At 59.7% G+C, this 615-nt stretch overlaps 1 protein-coding gene across 1 annotated transcript in view; it reads right to left on the reverse strand.

The window, feature by feature from the left end:
- VPS52 (vacuolar protein sorting 52 homolog (S. cerevisiae)) overlaps positions 1–615 on the reverse strand; it is a gene marked incomplete at both ends in the record, with an annotated part of 3,392 nt that overhangs the window by 1,922 nt on the left and 855 nt on the right. The window contains one exon of the mRNA XM_009080047.1: positions 315–382. Coding sequence (XP_009078295.1) covers positions 315–382 — 68 coding nt within the window. The remainder of the gene's footprint in view (positions 1–314; positions 383–615) is intronic.

Raw genomic sequence — 615 nt, forward strand, 5'->3', positions numbered from 1 at the left:
GACATCTCGAGGGTTTGGGGGACACCTTGGGGGGTTGGGGACACCTTGGGGACATCTCAAGGGGTTTGGGGACACCTTGGGGGGTTTGGGGACACCTTGGGGACACCTTGGCACATCTGGGGACACCTTGGGGACATTGGGGACACCTTGGGGGGTTTGAGGACACCTTGGGGATACCTTGAGGGGTTTGGGGACACCTTGAGGGGTTTGGGGACACCTTGGGACACCTTGGGGGGTTTGGGGACACTTTGGGGACACCTTGGGGATACCTTGGAGACACCTCGGGGGGTTTGGGGACACCTTGGTCCTCTCACCTCCAAGATGGCGTCGCAGGCTGTGATCTGGTTATGCAGCTCAGCGATGTTCTCGCTCTCCTTGATGTCTGCAGAGTGTCAAGGACACCTGGGGACACCTTGGGACACTTTGGGACACCATGGGGATACCTGAGGACACCTGGGGACACTTGGGGACACCTGGAGACACCTTGGAACACCTTGGGGGGTTTGAGGACACCTTGGGGACACCAGAGACACCTTGGGGACACCTGGGGACACCTTGAGACACCTTAGGGACACCTGGGGACACCTTGGGGACACTTCTAGCCCAGTTTGGCCC

The sequence above is a fragment of the Acanthisitta chloris genome, unplaced genomic scaffold (assembly GCF_000695815.1).
Source record: "Acanthisitta chloris isolate BGI_N310 unplaced genomic scaffold, ASM69581v1 scaffold3458, whole genome shotgun sequence".
In the NCBI taxonomy this organism is placed as follows: domain Eukaryota; kingdom Metazoa; phylum Chordata; class Aves; order Passeriformes; family Acanthisittidae; genus Acanthisitta; species Acanthisitta chloris.